Source organism: Etheostoma spectabile, chromosome 2 (genome assembly GCF_008692095.1).
Source record: "Etheostoma spectabile isolate EspeVRDwgs_2016 chromosome 2, UIUC_Espe_1.0, whole genome shotgun sequence".
NCBI lineage: Eukaryota > Metazoa > Chordata > Actinopteri > Perciformes > Percidae > Etheostoma > Etheostoma spectabile.
In genome coordinates this window covers 30,604,806-30,623,700 of record NC_045734.1, presented here as the reverse complement: position 1 = coordinate 30,623,700, position 18,895 = coordinate 30,604,806, and the positions used below count along the sequence as shown (strand labels likewise).

General features: G+C 40.2%; 2 protein-coding genes across 6 annotated transcripts in view; one reads left to right on the top strand and one right to left on the bottom strand.

Moving 5' to 3' along the window:
• Window positions 1-6,375: 6,375 nt before the first annotated feature.
• On the top strand, window positions 6,376-11,967 carry spcs3 (signal peptidase complex subunit 3). The gene is made up of 5 exons (XM_032539444.1): window positions 6,376-6,643; window positions 7,713-7,786; window positions 10,002-10,078; window positions 10,296-10,411; window positions 11,708-11,967. The coding sequence occupies exons 1-5, from the start codon at window positions 6,501-6,503 to the stop codon at window positions 11,838-11,840; spliced, it is 543 nt and encodes a 180-aa protein (XP_032395335.1). The 5' UTR covers window positions 6,376-6,500; the 3' UTR covers window positions 11,841-11,967.
• Window positions 11,968-17,020: 5,053 nt separating this feature from the next.
• Window positions 17,021-18,895, bottom strand: part of kdm2aa (lysine (K)-specific demethylase 2Aa) — a 33,732-nt gene continuing 31,857 nt past the window's right edge. For all 5 annotated transcript variants that reach the window (XM_032539266.1, XM_032539249.1, XM_032539259.1 and 2 more), the window contains one exon: window positions 17,021-17,838. In XM_032539266.1, coding sequence (XP_032395157.1) covers window positions 17,657-17,838 — 182 coding nt within the window. In that variant the 3' untranslated portion in view covers window positions 17,021-17,656. The remainder of the gene's footprint in view (window positions 17,839-18,895) is intronic.

Sequence of the window (18,895 nt, the reverse complement as noted above, 5' to 3'; positions counted from 1 at the left end):
TAAAAAAAATGGTTGTTGTAAAGGAGGTTCAGTTTCTGAGGTTGGTCGGTGCCATCGTCATGGAGCATTGGTCAGAATGCATCAGCTGAGCCACAGAAATGTTTTGCCTATTCAATAGAAGTTTTATTTAATAAAATCGAATGAGGAAAATGATGTATAACAGAACAGACGGGTCGGAGAATCTCGGAAGAAACAAATAGAAATCAGAACTTAAGTCAATATATTCTCACACATTCATAATGTAACTAGATAAATAATGTTATCAAGAAATAAGGTACAAAGTAAAACTCATCTTACTAGCTGCTGCCCCGTGTGAAGGAATGGATAAGACTGCGAAGGAGTGCAGCGTTTAAATAAGGAGTGAACTCAATCAGGTAATTAAGGTGGAAGCAAAAACCAATCAGTGGTGAAGACACGTGAGGGACGGAAGTGAGGTACAGGAAGTGAGGTGGGGGTGGAAAGCAAGTGTCAAAATAAGATAGAAATAGGTATCTTTTGTACAGCCACCCTCAGATTTCTGGTGAGAAATGTGATTACAGACCAAACCAAAATGAATGGTCATCAGGTAGGCCAGGAAGGGGGATTAGGTGAACTACAGGTCTGACATAGGACTTGTTTTTCACTGTAACTGCAGCTGGTCTAATGTGGCCGTCTCTGCTTGGTAGGGGGATTTCCTGTCCTGCTTTCAGGTAGTCAGCTGCGGAAGGATTTCCACTAGTCAGATTGGTGAGAGATTTGCCAGTGACATCCAGAAGCTGTTGTAAGTCTTGAAAATATTAGCAACAGTGTTGATAATACCACAGAAGTAAGACTTCTTCATCTCCATCTGATCAATAGATTCATCAGGTTCAGCATTTTGAAGTGTGGGCCAAGTATCTGGAGGTCCATCCAAGAATGGTGGGCCATTATTCAATCTGTTTGTACAGAGGCTACAACAAAGATTTGCCTCTTGTAACATTGTCTTCGGTGGATTAGATTGGATTAGATTCAACTTTATTGTCATTACACCTGTACAGGTACAAGGCAACGAAATGCAGTTTGGGTCTAACCAGAAGTGCAATAGCAGTAAGTGCAGGATAGAAACAATGGTTCCATAAGTGCTAAAGTGAATAAATATGGAAATGAATAATATTATAAACAGAATTTTACCGATGGGTTTGTCCTATGAATATAAAATATAGATATAACAAGTTTGTGAGCAAGATTTACAGCTGGATATGTACTGAATATTATATACAGGTGGATATTACTATAAATAGAATTTTTACAGATGTGTACAATGAACATAATATACTAATGGTTTACAGATTTTACAGGTGAGTATGTACTATGAATATATATACAGGCGGCTATTATTATAGACAGAATTTTTACAGATAGATATAAGTTAGGCTAAAATGAGCAGTATAACAATGATTTAAGGTAGTATAAATAAAGTTTGGGCAGAAACTATCCGAATTAAAGTGCAGTGGAAAGTAATTGAACATTACAGTTAAAATACGATATTGCAGATGTATATGTAAACAGTCGGTACAGTAAACAAACAGTCAGCAGTGCAGATTGAAATGTAAGTAGTCCAAAAAGGTAAGTAGTGCAAAAAGATGCAGGTATAAACAGTTGTTACTGTAGTAACAGTCAGCAGTGCAGGTGGACATTATAATATTATAATGTTGCAGATAACAAGATGGAGGCAGGTGTGAGATTACAGTGGTAAAATCAGTCCACAATGTTGGGATTGGTATGGTCAGTTCTTTTCTGATAAGGTCACAGAGGTGTGGACCTGTTAGTGCAGCACATAGCTCCAATCTTGGTACTTGGTACTTCTTTGAGGAAACTCGTGAACGGGCTAATATGAAACTAATCTCCACTTGGCCTTTGTCATCTTCTGATCTAAGTCTGCAACAGCACCACGCATGTTCAGAAGCATCACAAGAGATATACAGCTCTGGAAAAAATTAAGAGACCACAAGATTATTATCAGTTTTTCTGGTTTTACTATTTATAGGCATGTGTTTGATTACAATAAACATGTTTGTTTTATTCTACAAATGTTTTGACACCGTTTCTTCTAAATTCCAAATAAAAATGTAGTTATTCAAATTATTTATTTTAAGAAAATGACAACTCGTCAAAATAACAAAACAGATGCATTGTTTTCAAATCTCAAAAAATGCAAAGAAAACAAGTTCACATTCATTCTTAAAAAACACAATACTAATATTTTAACTTAGGAAGAGTTCAGAAATCACTACTTGGTGGAATAACCTTGATTTTTAATTACAGCTTTCACGCGTCTTGGCATGCTCTCCACCAGTCTGTCACATTGCTGTTGGCTGATGTTATGCCACTCCTGGCACAAAAATTCAAGCAGCTCAGCTTTATTGGATGGCTTGTGACCATCCATCTTCCTCTTGATCAAATTCCAGAGGTTTCAATGGGGTTCAGGTCTGGAGATTGGGCTGGCCGTGACAGGGTCTTAATCTGGTGGTCCTCCATCCACACCTAGATTGACCTGGCTGTGTGGCATGGAGCGTTGTCCTGCTGGAAAAACCAATCCTCAGAGTTGGGGAATATTGTCAGAGCAGAGGGAATCAGGTTTTCTTCCAGGATAACCTTGTTCAATGCTTGATTCATTTGTCCTTCTCAGACAAATCTGCCCAATTCCAGCCTTACTGAAGCACCCCCAGATCATCACTGATCCTCCACCAAATGTAAAAGTGGGGGCCAGACACTGTGGCTTGTAAGCCTCTCCAGGTCTCCGTCTAACCATTAGACGACCAGGGGAAACGTCCATCTCTTTGGAAATGTAACAGCAAGGGATGGTGATTTTAGGAAGTTAGATGAGTTCCTTTTCCCAGGATTTCCAAGCTGTTAGGATGCCTTGTGGAAGAAAAGGATCATCCCATTCTCGTTCTTTTCTCCACAGTTGTTGAACCAGAATTTTTGCACAAGTTGTGAAAGTTAGGAGGTAGTCTAATGGGTCATACAGACGAGCTAGGACTCTGTAGATGTGACGCATTGTTGTGGTATGTTCTTCCAAGGTTCTGTATTTGTACCTGAGGAGGTCAGGTTTGCAGTCTCACAGCAATCCTAGTGTGCGTTCTTGGAGATCAGCATGGCTTTCAGAGAGCCAAAGTTCACTGCTTTCAAATCTTTCTTCAGGTGGTAAATGACTGATCACAGCAGGATTGGTGCTCGCCCATCGACAAAAGTCAAAACCTTCAGTTGAAAGGGTAGCTCTTAATTTGTGAAGAAGTGTTTACGCTGCAACGGATGATGGAAAGCTTTGCAGGCAACTGTCAACATAGCAGCACCGAGTTACTGAATTCTGCAGATTAGAAAATTAACCGGATGTTTTAATTTGTTTTTGTGCTCAACTTCCGGTCTCGCACAATCTTCCCTGTGCTGAGCTGCTGTGGAGCTCTCTGGCATCGCTGGAGCTGGGGCGAAGTCAGAACGCAAACCGTTCCGCGGTCAGTGAAAATACCCACACAGACTTTAAAGGAAACCTAATGACTCAGCCGCCTTTCTGCAGTTGGTGGACATCAGGTGTCGGCCATCACCGGAAAAGCGTTTCTAATAGGCTTCACTGGTCTCTGCCGAAGTCTACGGCGTCACTTTGTCCATTAATTTTACGGTCTATGCATTCCTGCTCCTTCATTCATGCATTAACTCTGAATGAACCTACTCTGAAACGCTGGAACCAAAAACTCAGTTTCTCCTCTCAGGGTAAATCAACTCAGAGTTCAGGTTTAGACTCAGAGTTTGTTAAACCTCCTTCCTGAAACGGCCCCTGATTAGTAAGCATGACGAAGCATTTTCACCAGCCAGTCAAATTGCAACTAGAGACAGTAATATGTTGTTTGATTTCCACTGCTTTGCCACTGCTAAAGCACCCATAGCACCTGCAACATTCAATATGGCTATCATTCAACATTTAAAGATATATTAATCATAAGATTTTCCACATTTCTTACAACTTCACCTTCTTCTCACACATTTTGACCAGCCATCCAGTTTAGCTTTAGCATTAGCTTTACAAGAAAACCTTTAATTACAATAGTGGTGTTTAAAAAAAATAATAATGTTGATTTGATTAATGTTGTTTTGTTTTGTAACGTTTTGATGGATTTCTTTTTTTTTTTTTTTTTTTTTTTACACATTTACTGTAATGAGTTGATGAACAGATTTCATGTTTTGAAATATTTTTGATGAATTGATGATGTTACAGGTACTGACTGGCACCACATAAACAGCTTATATGTTCTTTCTGGAAACAGGAGAAATAAGTGAGACAGGCAAACTCTGCGTCCGTTTTTCATCTCGCTCAGCAGAAAGAGAGGAGAGAGAGAATTTATTGAAACATTCACAATTTAAATCCCTCTCTGTTACGAACACTCATGAACTATATGAACTATATGAAATAAACACAACTTCAGAATACAATGCCATTCGTCTTTTGTCTTTTTTTCAGCTTAAAATGAAACATAGCTTGTGTTACCACTTACATATGGTTCCTAAATGCATCTCCATTTCCGACTAAAATCATTTTACTCTTCCAAAATGCATGAGCTGACAGATTTTTACCTTGTCTTTAACCACTTTTAACATAAATAACATTCGTTTTTAACATTAATTTTTGACCGTTTTACAGTACATAAAATCGGTTTTTAACATTAGTTTCCCACATTTAACACAACATCATACATTTTAAAACTTTTAGACTTTACAAAAACGTTCTAGGAGCTAAAAATAAAACTCTGCCCCACGTGACTTCAGTAGCAATAAGTGACGTTATCAAGCGCGAACATGGGGCTACTGTTACATGTACATATATGTCCTCATATTCATAAAACGGCCTTAATAGCGGACATTTAAACATTCAGCAACATGTCACATATTACATCTCAGTTGCTTAACTTAATTTACTATCCCACCAACCTGGAAACAGGAGAAATAAGTGAGACAGGCAAACTGTGCGTCCGTTTTTCATCTCGCTCAGCAGAAAGAGGAAGAGCCGCAAAGCGGACCAAACTGACGTAAAGCCCCCCCTGGAGCACAATAAGTGTCACACTGCCCCCTGCTGGCGATCCCACAATTACTCCTGATATCTACACAAAATATTTTAGTGCAAGGATGGTGAAAACAGGTAGGTTACCGTGAACAAATACCAACATTAATTATTAAATTAGAACTACCAAATGTGTCAAATTTAGTGGCATCACAATTCCAGGTTGTAACAGACATTTCCAAAAAAGTCAGAAATTGTTGACAATGGTGAATGGATGTAACTGACTGAGAAAAAGAGATTCGCTCTACAAATTTATTTTGAAACAGTTTGATTTGATCTTACAATCAATTTTATCTCAGCGGCTAGGTTAGCATTAGCGTCTTGGCGTAATAATTCAAATAAAATTAAAATTACAGGAGGTTGGCTTTAATTAAATACATTCTACACATTGATTATAAATTATGAACACACACATGATTTTTTAACATTAGTACACAAGAAAAAATGATATTCCTATAAAGTCATAATAGCAATGGGAAATTAAAATGTATAAAGTATCCCCAAATTTTTTATTATTATATTATATTTAATCTATCAATATCACGTGCTAGGTTAATTACGTTGCATCTATATATTGCTATTAATATTTAGTAACCTATGTCTAATTGTAAATAAAAGTCTAGCCTTACTTTGCCCTTCGTCAGTTTTTATTTTGTGACTGTATACATATGTACGTTAGCATTGTACTGAGTGTGTATAAAGAGAAAACATATACATCCGGTACACACCACATAACCGGTGTTGTCATTGCATTTGCTACGAATAAAGTTATTGTAAAAAAGAATGCCTGTTTCTTCCGTCTACTCATCGCTCGTATTTAAATTTCTTTTCTGTTTCTGTTGCGTCAAGTTTGCTGTTGCGTCACAAACACAAAATCGGAAGTACACCAAAAAGTAAAACAATCTTGAAGGACGACACTTGTCTAATGAGTTTAAAATACATTTTCGTTTACAGCAGACTCTTTCGATCTGCTTGTCTAAAATTGTTGTTTGAAAGCCCATACAAACCAAGTCCAGTTGCCCTTTAAGCCCTTAGATGTTGCTGTTACACGACCGCAACTATGCCACAACCATGATATATAGACGAACCTTTACAGACTGTTTGAGAATTGTGTTCTATATTTTTTCTATTAGCCTGTTACAAACGTTAGTTAAGGAGCGATTCTTTCTTGGACTGTGTGAATGCAACTATCTAGTTTTCAAAAGAGTGTATCTTCATACAAATAATTCCTTTTTAAAACAAGTTTTTTTTGTATCTTGCGTTACCTTAAAATGCTTTATTTTGAAACGCATGAACCGGAAGTACGTATTCAATCTGAGAGACTTGACGTTTCCTTTCTGTACACAGTAGCTAGCAACAGCGCACATCTTGATGCGATACATCTCTTATTGAAATACTGTAATTGTCGTTCTTCTCGTACTATTTAAAGATGAATACGGTTCTGTCGCGGGCTAACTCTTTGTTCGCCTTCTCCCTGAGCGTCATGGCGGCCTTAACTTTTGGCTGTTTCGTCACGACAGCGTTCAAAGACAGAAGAGTTCCTGCTGACATCCACGTCTCTAAAGTCATGCTGTAAGATGCCGTGTTTGGCACTATCATGTGTAACAGATGTTAGCATTAACTATGCTGTATTGTAGCGTTGTAACATGTATTACTCTGCTGTAACGTCCTTGAACGTTTTAATGCAGGAGAACAAGCGGCAGTTCAAAGACTCACGTTACTGGTGCATGGTGCGTTTAGGTGCTTCTGGTGTATGAAGAGCAGGAGCTGAAGGAGGGCCTGTAACCCTCTTTCTGCTGGTCAAACGTCCCAGTTTGATATCTACTCTGCTTCAAACTCTGGTTGTGGGACTTTGAATTGCATACCTGACTACAGTTTTAGCAGTCTGTATGGTTTTTAAACTGTCAATATAGAAAAAGTCTTTTAAGCCAGACGTGTTCGTAAAGTAATGAAGCAGTTATAGAATCCGCTAATGAATTCATCACATATTATTTGCAGATACCTGATTCCAGCAAACTGTCAAGGACTGAGAGTTGTCACTAAATTCTTAAGATAAGATGCAACTTTATGTATCTCGAGGGAAAGTGCTGTGCAGCAGTTGAAAAGCAAAGTTGGAAAAGTTCAAATATGATAACAAAATAGTAGGTTAAAAAAAAACTAGATAACAGTTGGTGCAGACAATATATCATGCCCAAACAGGTAACTAGTATGGATGATATATATATATATATATATATATATATCATGTGTGGTGTGTGTGTGGATAACTTAAGCCTTCTTTGCAGCTCTAATCAGTTCTCTAATGATGTAGCTGTTATGAGAAATAAACAACTGCAATTAATGGTAACAGATGAACTGCATGTGCATATACAAGGATGTTGAAGCTAATTGAAGCTAACGACTAAATTACAAAGTGCATATAACAAGTGTAGATGTGGCAGAAGTTATTAAACTAATTATTACTGATGGATGTGTATTAAACTAATACACATCCATCAGTTTCTTTCATTTTAGCATCTCCCAAATCACTCATCCTCAGTCACATTCTTGAGGTTGGAGGCGTGTTTTCCCTCAGATCTTTCACTCTTCCTGGTTTCTCCATCACTTCACTACATCTCTCTTCTCTCTTTCGGTTTGACAGGAAGAATGTTGACGACTTCACAGGACCCAGAGAGCGCAGTGATCTGGGTTTCCTCACCTTTGACCTCTCAGCTGATATCCTTTGGAACACTGCTTACTCAAAATGACATTTACTGTAGTGAAATAAATCTCATTTTAGTTACAGCCAGCAGCCAGTGTCAGACGCCTTGTGGGGCAGTTCAACCCTTGTTCGCCAGGTGACTTATTTGTCAAAATCTTAAAGGGTAACTACTGTTTTTGTCCACCTGGATCCTATTTTCTTTTGTATTTGTGTCTAGGTGACTGATGGGAACAACAATCTTTGAAATTGGTCCAGTATTAAGCAAAATGGCTTTAGTTGGCTTCAAGCTACAATGTAAGTTAATAGGGCTTTTGTCCAGCTTGTATTTACCTTTACAAACACAACATTATGGAAAGGATTTCTAGGGAGGTTGACCTTTCTGGTAAAGAGTAAGATCCTTTTTTTAAAACATAAAAACATCCGCAATATTGTGTTTGCTAAACCCACCAGACTCCATGTAAATAAACAGTAATTTTAGCATCGTAAAATGCACTTTGTTCAAAGTCAACAAAAACAAAACAAAACTATGAAAAGCAGTTTTGGGTCGTCTTTCCACTTTTCCAACCATCACAACTCTAGTTTTTGTTGAAATGAACAAATAGTTTACTGATTTACATCTGAAAATATGTTGGCTCTATACACGCTAAAAGTATGTTTTTTTTAAATGGAGTCTGGTGGGTTTAACGCAAGCGACTTAAAAGCTGTTTCTGGTTCAACAGAAAGGTTTTTATTGAGGCTTCTAAGGTTTATCTCTGAAGTGAGCTTTTCCATAATGTTGTCAGACCCTTAGAATATTAATCTGAGCCTTTCAGTGTTAAAAAAAGTACTTTTGTGAAGATAAATACAAGCTGAACAATCGCCCTATCAACTTACATTGTAACTTCTTTCGCCGCTGCCAACTGCAACGATCTTGCTTAATATTGTTGGGGAAAAAAAACAGTAGTTACCCTTTAAGTGGGTTTATATAGTGACATGATATGCATGGATGTTGTAAATTTGTTTCTTTTCAAGATTCAACACACGCGTGTTGCGTGCAAGTGTCCGTCTGTGCGCCCGTGGGTGTGCTGATCTCACAGGGAGGTGTGTTCAGGTGCATTCTAGGCTTGTGGACAGTGCACGCACACTATTCGTGTTGCACACCAACATACAAAAAAGATTAAAAATATAAATATTACAATGTGAAATAGTATTATGACGTGATCTGCTCGCCGTTTTTCATTTCACGCAAATCCGCCATCATAATAGCAATGCACCAAGGTCCAAACGCGCCTGGCTTTTAAAGGGAATGGGACATGACTCTGATTGGTTGATCGCCCGCCCAGAACACACCTCTGATTTATGCAGACAGTATGTACAACCCTTCAGAACCATGTGTCTGGACCCTTTTTTCTGTCATTTAACTAGTAAAAGAGGATCTGGACACATCCCAAACGCTTCACGCTGTGTGCTTAGGTTGTTAAAATAGGGCCCCACAGGGCCAGGTTTTTCCTATTTGGAACAGAAAATTTGTCCTGAAATAAAAGGTATTCTTTAAATCTTGCTGGGTGGAGAGAATCCTTTTTAATAGGAGCCCTGTTTATTTCAACAAGTGTGTAAATCCTCTGCAGACACCAGCCTTCATCATAATATATAAACAGATACAGGCTGAACAAATCAGTCCCCCACTGAATCCATGGCAGCAGTTAACTGTTACATCAACTGTCACATCACCCAAAGCATGATGGGAACTGTAGTTCCAAAACTAAAGCATAAAAGAACATAACTTTCTATTGAAGAAACGGAAAGAATGATGAGAGCTATTTTTAAGTTGCACTAACCATTTATTTTTTTGATATTACTAAGACTCAAAACGTCATTATAAGAAACTTATTATGTCACCTTGATATTCCTGGATCACTGACACTATTATTTATATTTACTGTGTGTTGAAAACCTGTGGACAAGGAGAGAAAAAAACTCAGATAATTGAAAGCATTTCGTCCACCACTCCAAAAAAGTGGAGATAAATTACATTCCATTTTTGCTGATCCAAGCATTAAAATGCCCTTAAACTCAATCAGTGCCCCTGTTAATCCAGTTTTCATCACTACCTTCTACAGAAGTCCCTAAGGAACAGCATCCTTTCTGAGTACTATAATCCGTTTACAGCTTTCTATTGTTAATATGGTCCCTGTGGCCCATATTAACAGAAATAAATGTCTGTTCTCTTGTTCCTTAATGTTTTCTTACATTTGCAGCCAGTTTTTGACTGGAACGTTAAACAGCTGTTTCTCTATCTGTCTGCTGAGTACAGCACAAAGAGCAATGTGAGTCGTAGTGAACACACACCCACACCCACACACACACACACACACACACTTAAAGACGAATATCATATAAATCGTCTATATTATTCCACAGTATCCAGTGTAAAAGGGGTAAAATGTGCCAACATTCCAAAATGTACAATCTAGTAATATACTCCAGTTTATTAGGTACACCTTTACAATATTGTGTGTGTGTGTGTGTGTGTGTGTGTCTCAGTCTCTGAACCAGGTGGTGCTGTGGGATAAGATCATCCTTCGGGGTGAAAACACCAAACTGAACCTCAGAGACATGAAGTCCAAATACTTCTTCTTCGATGACGGGAATGGACTCAGGTGAGACACACACGCCGGTGGTGCTAGATGAAATGTTATGGTAAAGGGTTAGCGCAATCAAAAATCATGTTGGTTCAATCGCAAGACATTTTGACAGATTGCCTTGGTCCATAGGCCACTATGTGGATGATCAAAGACCATCGTCACCACAGGTGTATAGTTAATATCATTAGGAACACCTGTGCTGAGCTACCTTAAATCCACTGCTTGAGAAGGAGGGAGGGATAGACAGTATCTTAGACAGGCCCAACATGTTCATTTACCGATTAATAAACCTCTCAAGGTCCTTCTTTTATTCAAAAACCACGAGTCCACCAGAGAAAAGCAAACGCATTGATGTGGTTTCTATGTTTGTGGTGTCAAACATATACGACACCGGGCAGGTTCTGGACTATTTTTAGTCCCTGTTCATTCTAACCCCAACCGTCCCCCGTCAGACACCGCCTACCAAGAGCCTGGGTCTGTCCCAGGTTTCTTCCTAAAAGGAGTTTTCCCTCAATACTGTCTCACTGTTGCTTGTTCTGGAGGGAACTGCCAGAACTGTAGGGTCCTTGTAAATTAAAGAGTGTGGTCTAGACCTACTCTCTCTGTAAAGTGTCTTGCGATAACTCTTGTTATGAATTGAGACAATAAATAAAGTTGAATTGTTATAAAAAAGGGATTTGGCACGTTTTGATGTGTTTTTTGCATACGTGTTGGTAACGCTGCAAGACTAGTAGCGGGACAAAAAATGTGGCGGAAGATGGAGAATAAGAAATATGAAGTACGGTCAATAAAAGTCATTTTTCATCCTTACCAGACTTGACAGTCTTCAGAAATCTGACAATACATCAATGAGGCTATTCAGTCCCAACAAACATACTGTAGACAGTTTGGAGATTTGGTCAGCCACTGGACAAAAACCTAAACAGTGCCAGATTACATACAGACTAATACTGCAGTTTAGGGCTCCATCAAATTGTGGCACTGACAGGTGACTAAATAAAAAAAGAATGGACATGATCTAAGCTGCAGAGACTTTTTGTTAACAGTATGGTTCAGTTATCAAAAACACTGGATCCTAGATCTTTTCACCCCACACCTTCCAGACTCAAGCCGGGGTAACCCTAATGACATAACCTTTGGACATCATCCGAGATATTACCTCAAACACAGGTCCTCCGGAGACATAGAAGACATAGCACAGTTTACACATACTCATTTGAGCTTGTGAATACCGTTTCAAAATGTGAGGTTTAAGTTTGTACATCTGTGACGTAATGGGACTGGCTAACTAACTGCCATGTCTGTCCCCAGGGCCAATAAGAACATCACGCTAACTTTGTCATGGAACGTTGTTCCCAACGCTGGAATCCTGCCTCTGGTGGCTGGAAGTGGACAAGTCAGCCTCCCTTTCCCAGATGCATATGAGACCACCAAGACCTATTAGACAGAAACACACACCCAGCCAGTTTCAACACACACACACACACACACACACACACACACGTTTCTTCATAGCCCTAACCCTAAATTAATTTTTGGTTTGTAATAAAAAAGTTGAGATTGGAATATCAGTGTCTTTGTAAGAATTTTTAAATAACAAGTAAACTGTTGATGAAGGATCAATTCCCCCAATCACAACCATGTTCTCATGGTTCTTACATGCAGACATTATGGGGGTGATTTCAGCCATGAGAGAACATGTGCTGTGCTAAAAACCGCTTCTCTATACTGTACCCTGTAAATGAAATACATTCAATCCCACTGGGAACAAGACAATGACACTTTTAACCACCGTCAGCCAGAAAAACTTGTATATCCAGAATGTGTTGGCGTATCGTTTGTGTTTGAGAGGTTAACATTCACACAGGTTTAATAGTGATGTTGACTTTGAAATCTAGTCTAGCTCAAGATTGGGCCTTTTTAATGGGCAGGGGTCCGCGCTGTCTGTTAACACCCAGTGAATGGATTCAGGGTGTACATGAGAAATGTTTTGATTGGTTTGAAATAAAAGTGCCTGTCTCAAATGTCCTGTAAACTGGTTTTGGTTGAGACAATTAAGACATCCTGAGGTTTAACAAACTCTGAGTCTAACCCTGAACTCTGAGTTGATTTACCCTGAGATGGAAACTCAGAGTTTTCGTTTCCAGAACAGCTGATTCGAGTTGGTTCAATCAACTCAGAGTAGGGTCACTCAGAGTTAAGCGCGTGCACTACCACTATAAAGACGGCATTAATGGAGCCATGATACTACGATTCACCATGGTAACAAATACTCATGCGCACATAAAGTGAGTTCGAACATGTATTTCATTAAAAAAGCAACACAGCGGCTGTTGCAAAACCGAATTTGCGTGGGAGAAAATTGCTGCAAGAGTAAATGCATAAGCTCCAATATAGTGTATTCATTTCATATGTAATCAAATTATAATATTACTGGTGAGATGGCATTAAACCTATAATCTGTTTCATTTAGGTGCAATCCTACGGGCAAAAAAAATCCCATTTTGAGGCCGCAGCACCATCATTAACCCAATTCTAATTTATAATCTTTTATTTCAAAGGGTTAACATCATTCACCTGCAATACTGTGGAACTCCTTTTTAATGGCTCTTCCTGGTTTGTGTCCAGGGAACACTCCAAAAAGATTTAAAACACGTTTCAGAGCGAGTCAGTCTTCTGACGGCGCTTTGCTATCTCCGCATCACCGATGGTGTAAAGAAACCAACGTGATGTGACACAGAATCTGCTGGGATGTAGGAGCATGTCCACCATGGGTGACATTAGTGATATGAGGATGGATTAGGTTATGTAGGCTACATAACTGACAGATTGGGAAGAAAAACACTACTGCTCAGATCTGCAAAGGAAAATACATCTATAGTCTCAATATCATTATAACATATGTTTAACTCCCTGCAAGGTAAAATCAACAAAAGGAAATGACATGTTTTGAGTGCACTAAACTGTAACTCCAGTTTGCACAGCAGCAGTTATTGTGGACTAAACTCTAGTTCATTTTTCATTGCTTGAACACAGTTTTCAAATCTCTACACACTTATTCCATGACTTTAACCACAAGCTGCACAACACTGTGGATTTACAGCACTTTGTTCAGATGCAAACACACTGCTGCCACACCTGTTAACCACACACTCAAAACTGGTGCCTATCAAACTCTGCTGATTGTAATTTTAGCTGAAAGCCTAAGCAGGTGTCTTGTTTTATACTACTTACTGAACATATAAGGTATTCATATAAAGAAAGCCTTTTTTTGTATACAAACACCAAATAAGAATGAGACAGTTACACACTGTAGCGATAGAGAGAACCAGGTAAAAGAGCAACAATACCAACGTGTCCAGGTCAGATGTCTGAGGTTCAAAACACTATCTTTAACATAGTAAAACTGTTTTCTGAATATGTTTGAAAAAAGTCTTTTTCAGTATTCCATTAATACTAGAGACAAAATACGATATGAGCAAAGTGCTGATTTTATTCCTTGTTTACCTTTGGTATATATATATATATATATATATATATATATTATTATATATTATAATATATATATATATATGATATATATATAAGAGAGTATATACACTGTACGTAAGTATATGTATATATACAATTATTATATAATTATCAAATCTATATCTTTTCTTTAAAGAAACTATTGAGTAGTGTGAAGTTACTCAAACTGTAAAGATGAGAAGGTTAGTATGTTCTGTTTTGGTGTTTGATGCTAGTGTTTTTACTCTGTGTCTGAGTGACTGTGTGTGTTATCTCAGTGAGGATTGTTCTGAGGGACAGTGTGTGTGTGTCTCAGTGAGGATTGTTCTGAGGGACAGTGTGTGTGTGTCTCAGTGAGGATTGTTCTGAGGGACAGTGTGTGTGTCTCAGTGAGGATTGTCTGAGGGACAGTGTGTGTGTCTCAGTGGTGTTATCTCAGTGAGGATGTTCTGAGGGACAGTGTGTGTGTGTCTGAGTGAGGATTGTTCTGAGGGACCATGTGTGTGTCTCAGTGAGGATTGTTCTGAGGGACAGTGTGTGTGTCTCAGTGAGGATTGTTCTGAGGGACAGTGTGTGTGTGTCTGAGTGAGGATTGTTCTGAGGGACAGTGTGTGTGTCTCAGTGAGGATTGTTCTGAGGGACAGTGTGTGTGTCTCAGTGTGTGTTATCTCAGTGAGGATTGTTCTGAGGGACAGTGTGTGTGTGTCTGAGTAAGGATTGTTCTGAGGGACAGTGTGTGTGTCTCAGTGAGGATTGTTCTGAGGGACAGTGTGTGTGTCTCAGTGTGTGTTATCTCAGTGAGGATTGTTCTGAGGGACAGTGTGTGTGTGTCTGAGTGAGGATTGTTCTGAGGGACAGTGTGTGTGTCTCAGTGAGGATTGTTCTGAGGGACAGTGTGTGTGTCTCAGTGAGGATTGTTCTGAGGGACAGTGTGTGTGTGTCTGAGTGAGGATTGTTCTGAGGGACAGTGTGTGTGTCTCAGTGAGGATTGTTCTGAGGGACAGTGTGTGTGTCTCAGTGTGTGTTATCTCAGTGAGATTGTTCTGAGGACAGTGTGTGGTGTGTCTGAGTAGGATTGTTCTGAGGGACGTGTGTGGTCTCAGTGAGGATTGTTCTGAGGGACAGTGTGTGTTCAGTGTGTGTTATCTCAGTGAGGATTGTTCTGAGGGACAGTTGGTGTGTCTGAGTGAGGATTGTTCTGAGGGACAGTGTGTGTGTCTCAGTGAGGATTGTTCTGAGGGACAGTGTGTGTGTCTCAGGTGAGGATTGTTCTGAGGGACAGTGTGTGTGTGTCTGAGTGAGGATTGTTTGAGGGACAGTGTGTGTGTCTCAGTGAGGATTGTTCTGAGGGACAGTGTGTGTGTCTCAGTGGTGTTATCTCAGTGAGGATTGTTCTGAGGGACATTGTGTGTGTGTCTGAGTAAGGATTGTTCTGAGGGACAGTGTGTGTGTGTCTCAGTGAGGATTGTTCTTAGGGACAGTGTGTGTCTCAGTGTGTGTTATCTCAGTGAGGAGTTCTGAGGGACAGTGTGGTGTGTCTGAGTGAGGATTGTTCTGAGGGACATGTGTGTGTGTCTCAGTGAGGATTGTTCTGAGGGACAGTGTGTGTGTGTCTCAGTGAGGATTGTTCTGAGGGACAGTGGTGTGTGGTCTGAGGAGGATTGTCTGAGGGACAGTGTGTGTGTCTCAGTGAGGATTGTTCTGAGGGACAGTGTGTGTGTCTCAGTGTGGTTATCTCAGTGAGATTGGTTCTGAGGGACAGTGTGTGTGTCTGAGGAGGATTGTCTGAGGGACAGTGTGTGTGTCTCAGTGAGGATTGTTTGAGGGACAGTGTGTGTGTCTCAGTGTGTGTTATCTCAGTGAGGATGTGGTTCTGAGGGACAGTGTGTGTGTCTCTGTGTGTGTATCTCAGTGAGATTGTTCTGAGGGACAGTGTGTGTGTGTCTGAGTAAGGATTGTCTGAGGGACAGTGTGTGTGTCTCAGTGAGGATTGTTCTGAGGGACGTGTGTGTGTCCAGTGTGTGTTATCTCAGTGAGATTGTTCTGAGGGACAGTGTGTGTGTGCTGAGTGAGGATGTTCTGAGGGCAGTGTGTGTGTATCAGTGAGGATGTTCTGAGGGACAGTGTGGGGTCTCAGTGAGGATTGTTCTGAGGGACGTGTGTGTGTGTCTGAGTGAGGATTGTTCTGAGGGGACGAGTGTGTGTGTCTCAGTGAGGATTGTTCTGAGGGACAGTGGTGTGTCTCAGTGAGGATTGTTCTGAGGGACAGTGTGTGTCTCAGTGAGGATTGTTCTGAGGACAGTGTGTGTGTCTCAGGAGGTGTTCTGAGGGACAGTGTGTGTGTGTCTGAGTGAGATTGTCTGAGTGTTGATGCACTGAACCTGTTCTGAGAGCGTGTGTGTTCAGAGTGTGTGTGCTTGAATGAGATCTGCAGGAGATGTGAACTGTTTAGTTCAGGTGATTGTTGGTCATGCAGACTGTAGTTTGAGTTTTGCACATGTGCCCACAGTCACAATAACAAACTGTGCTAAAATGCGCCTAATACAGACTGAATGAATGAGGAAATGAAAGAGTGCTGAGTCACAGAGAGGAGAGAAGAAAACCTGCTCCTGACCAGGTTAGGTTCACAGACTTTGTTACCATAGTAACTGACTGAGGGGTAGGGGTAAGATGGAGAAAGGGGATTCAGCCTAAGTCCCCTCTCTTTCTGAAATGGGCTGGAGTTACCCCTCTCTCCCAGGTTTGATTAATCTGAAACCGAAAACCCAGAGTTTCCCTCATCTCAGGTTAACTGAAACGGACCCTACAGAAGAATCTGTTGAGTGTGAGCGTGCTGATGTCTGTCAGCTGTTTGCTGAAGCAGCGCCCTCTGCTGTCCACAAACTAAAGTGAAACAGCATACACCACTGGCCTGGTGTTCAGGGCTCTGGTTCACGGTGGTATGGCTGTAAGCCATACTGATCCAGTCACATACAGTACTGATCCAGTCACATATAAACTCTTCATTTTGAGAGAAAAAAATTACTGCTCAATAACGACTACCACAGCAGTTCAAATAGGTATTTCCTTTGTGGGAAACATAATGTTTGAACTTGTGAACAAATGCTACAAATAGAAAGTTTAACCATTCTCATTTTATTGTTAGTTAGAAAAAAAAATGTACAAAGTCAAATTTTTTGCATGAATCTTAACATGGATGAAACAAAAAATAAACATATATACACACACAGAATACCACTCCTTAATACATTTTATTTGTTCAGGTTTAGTGTACAAATGATTCATTTTTTTAAACTCCCAATAACAAGATGTGTTTCAAGCAGTGCTCCATCCTACGTCAGTCTATACCTAACCTATGACCTTTGAGAAGTCACTAAATCTTTGAAGTCAGTTATATAGTTCAGTCAGTGATTGTGTCAGTCTTCTGACATTTGAAAAAAAATGTTTGAAGTCTTGCCAGATGAAAAGATTTAAATAAATTACAAGTTTGAGTATTTAGCCTCGGTTATCACAAAGACTAGAGCCAAGGAGAAACAGCTAGCTTAGTAAAATAAGTCTTTATTCATATGTTGTATCAGAAGACATTGTGATTTTAGGAGCTGTGGAGCCATAATTGCCAGTTTGTTCAAGTTTAATGTTTTGGCCAACTCCAGGTTTGCTGCATTATAGGTTTTGAAGAACCTACACAAAAGGTGTTTTATTCTCTCTTAAAGCTGGCTGTGTAACAGTGTGGCTGTAACAGTGTTCATGTTAATCCAGGCGTTGGATGAGCTTCTCCTCCATCATACAGTAGAGGGCAACATGGGACAGGTCAGAGATGAAGGCGTCACACGCACGTCTGCTGATGCCCTTACAGCCTCTGAGGTCCAGCAGAGTCAGAGAGGAAAGTCGCTTCAGGTAGGACAGACAGCCGTCTGTCAGCTCACTGCAACCTGGACACACAGACACAGACGTCAGGAACTGCTCTCATCCACAACAGAACTTTGGTTGAAGTGCTCTCTGCAGCTGGTGTCTGTACTCTGCTAAAGGTTGCTGATCAGGAAAAAGAAGCCGATGAGGCAAAAGAAGCGTTGCTTTACAACCGCAGGTGGAGCGTGTCATTTGGTAGATTCAACAAATCCAACCGAGTGGTTTCTCTCAAGTGGATTGCTTCATGTCAATTTCAGGAGTTTTCAGTAGTTGTCCTCTCCCAGTTAAAGCTATAGTGTGTAGTTTTGGTCGCCCCCAGGGGGAATTCAATGTAATGACAACAAAAGTGTCGGTGCATCTGCATGACCTTTGGTGATCACACACCACCCCCACCACGCAGGTCCTAGTAGCATTTATCCTGTCAAATAATAACACGGAGGATTGAAAACTAAAACCATGGACTCAACAGAAAGCTGACCACCGCGGCTGATGTCCTTTCTCAGCGGTGACGTAAAACGCATCACTCAAGCTTCTGCGCGCAAATGTCGCCTGACGACACCATTTTGTTAACATAGCCATCCATCTATAAATCGACATCTGTGTGTGTCCACACACACGCAGTACAGCAGCGGGGGCAGGGAGTCCTTTGCAGCGGCTCTGGTTTGAGTCCGACTTGTGGCCCTTGGCTGCGTGTCATCCCCCCCCATCTCTCTCCACCTTTCCTGTCTATCCACTGTCACTATCTAATAAGAAGGGAAAAGCTCCAACATTTCTCAAAAAAAAAAAAGGATATTTTCACCTCAAATATAATGCTGGATAGTTAAATTCTTTGGGGGAGTAGAATCTGAATCAGCAAAGTACAAGTACATAGTAAGTCAGTAGCATAGGCCTACAGTTGCACATTGGGGTCGTGCTTTGGGGTCCTTCTTACTATATGGATTTTTTTCGGAGTACAATGGTTCTGGAGACCAAGCTATCGGCCCAATCCCACAGGGACGTTTTGATCGGGCACTGCACTAGCACTGAGAAATCCAGACAGAGTTTTTTATTCAGTTAATTAGCTTTGTATCAACTCATTTG

Coding starts and splice junctions, on each gene's coding strand:
- spcs3 (XM_032539444.1), top strand. CDS start 6,501: ATGAATACGGTTCTGTCGCGGGCTAACTCTTTGTTCGCCTTCTCCCTG. Junction 7,787..10,001: donor CACCTTTGACCTCTCAGCTG/ATATCCTTTGGA, acceptor ATGTTTTCTTAC/ATTTGCAGCCAGTTTTTGAC. Junction 10,079..10,295: donor AGTACAGCACAAAGAGCAAT/GTGAGTCGTAGT, acceptor TGTGTGTCTCAG/TCTCTGAACCAGGTGGTGCT.